General features: G+C 35.2%; 1 protein-coding gene across 2 annotated transcripts in view; it reads left to right on the top strand.

Annotated features, from left to right (window-relative positions):
• LOC116851678 overlaps window positions 1-507 on the top strand; it is an 899-nt gene extending 392 nt beyond the window's left edge. The window contains exon 2 of one of the 2 annotated variants that reach the window (XM_032831338.1): window positions 297-507. In XM_032831338.1, coding sequence (XP_032687229.1) covers window positions 297-426 — 130 coding nt within the window. In that variant the 3' untranslated portion in view covers window positions 427-507. Of the gene's footprint in view, window positions 1-10 lie in introns of both variants that reach the window. The other variant, XM_032831337.1, reaches the window with a different exon arrangement.
• The last annotated feature ends 55 nt before the right edge of the window (window positions 508-562 follow it).

A 562-nucleotide genomic window follows, 5' to 3' on the forward strand; every position in this document is an offset into this window, starting at 1 on the left:
ATATTGCAAGGTTTGATAGGAGTGATTATCCCGCTGACAACGTGTACAGTATATAAGAAAATGCTTGTAAATAAGAAAGTTCCGGGTTTGATGAAAGACGAAAACAATGGAGCGATAATGATGGAATTTGTCGGTCTCAGAGCGAAGATGTACGCGTTGAGAGTGAACAGTAAAAGGGATGCAAAAAAGGCCAAAGGCGTTAAAAGTAATGTCGTAGCGCGAACGATAACTTTTAACGATTATACACAATGTTTGAAAGAGGAGATTGAAATTACTCGCCAACAATCATGCATTAGATCAAAATTGCACGAAGTGTACCCAGTGTCCGAAACGAAAATCGCTCTGAGTCCGTATGATGACAAGCAATATATCATACCAGAATCAATCGATACGTTACCATGGGGACATTATCGTATACCGCTGTAAAAAAAATGTATATATTACAATGTATATATTACAAGTGTACCCCGATTAAGTTAAAACATATATTAGATTAGGATATATGTCGAATGCGATAATAAAATATATTTTTATATAAAAATAGAACTTAGTTCGATAGCAG

This window comes from Odontomachus brunneus, unplaced genomic scaffold, assembly GCF_010583005.1.
Source record: "Odontomachus brunneus isolate Ranch 3 - 2012 unplaced genomic scaffold, Obru_v1 Obru_scaffold_187, whole genome shotgun sequence".
Taxonomy (NCBI): Eukaryota; Metazoa; Arthropoda; class Insecta; order Hymenoptera; family Formicidae; genus Odontomachus; species Odontomachus brunneus.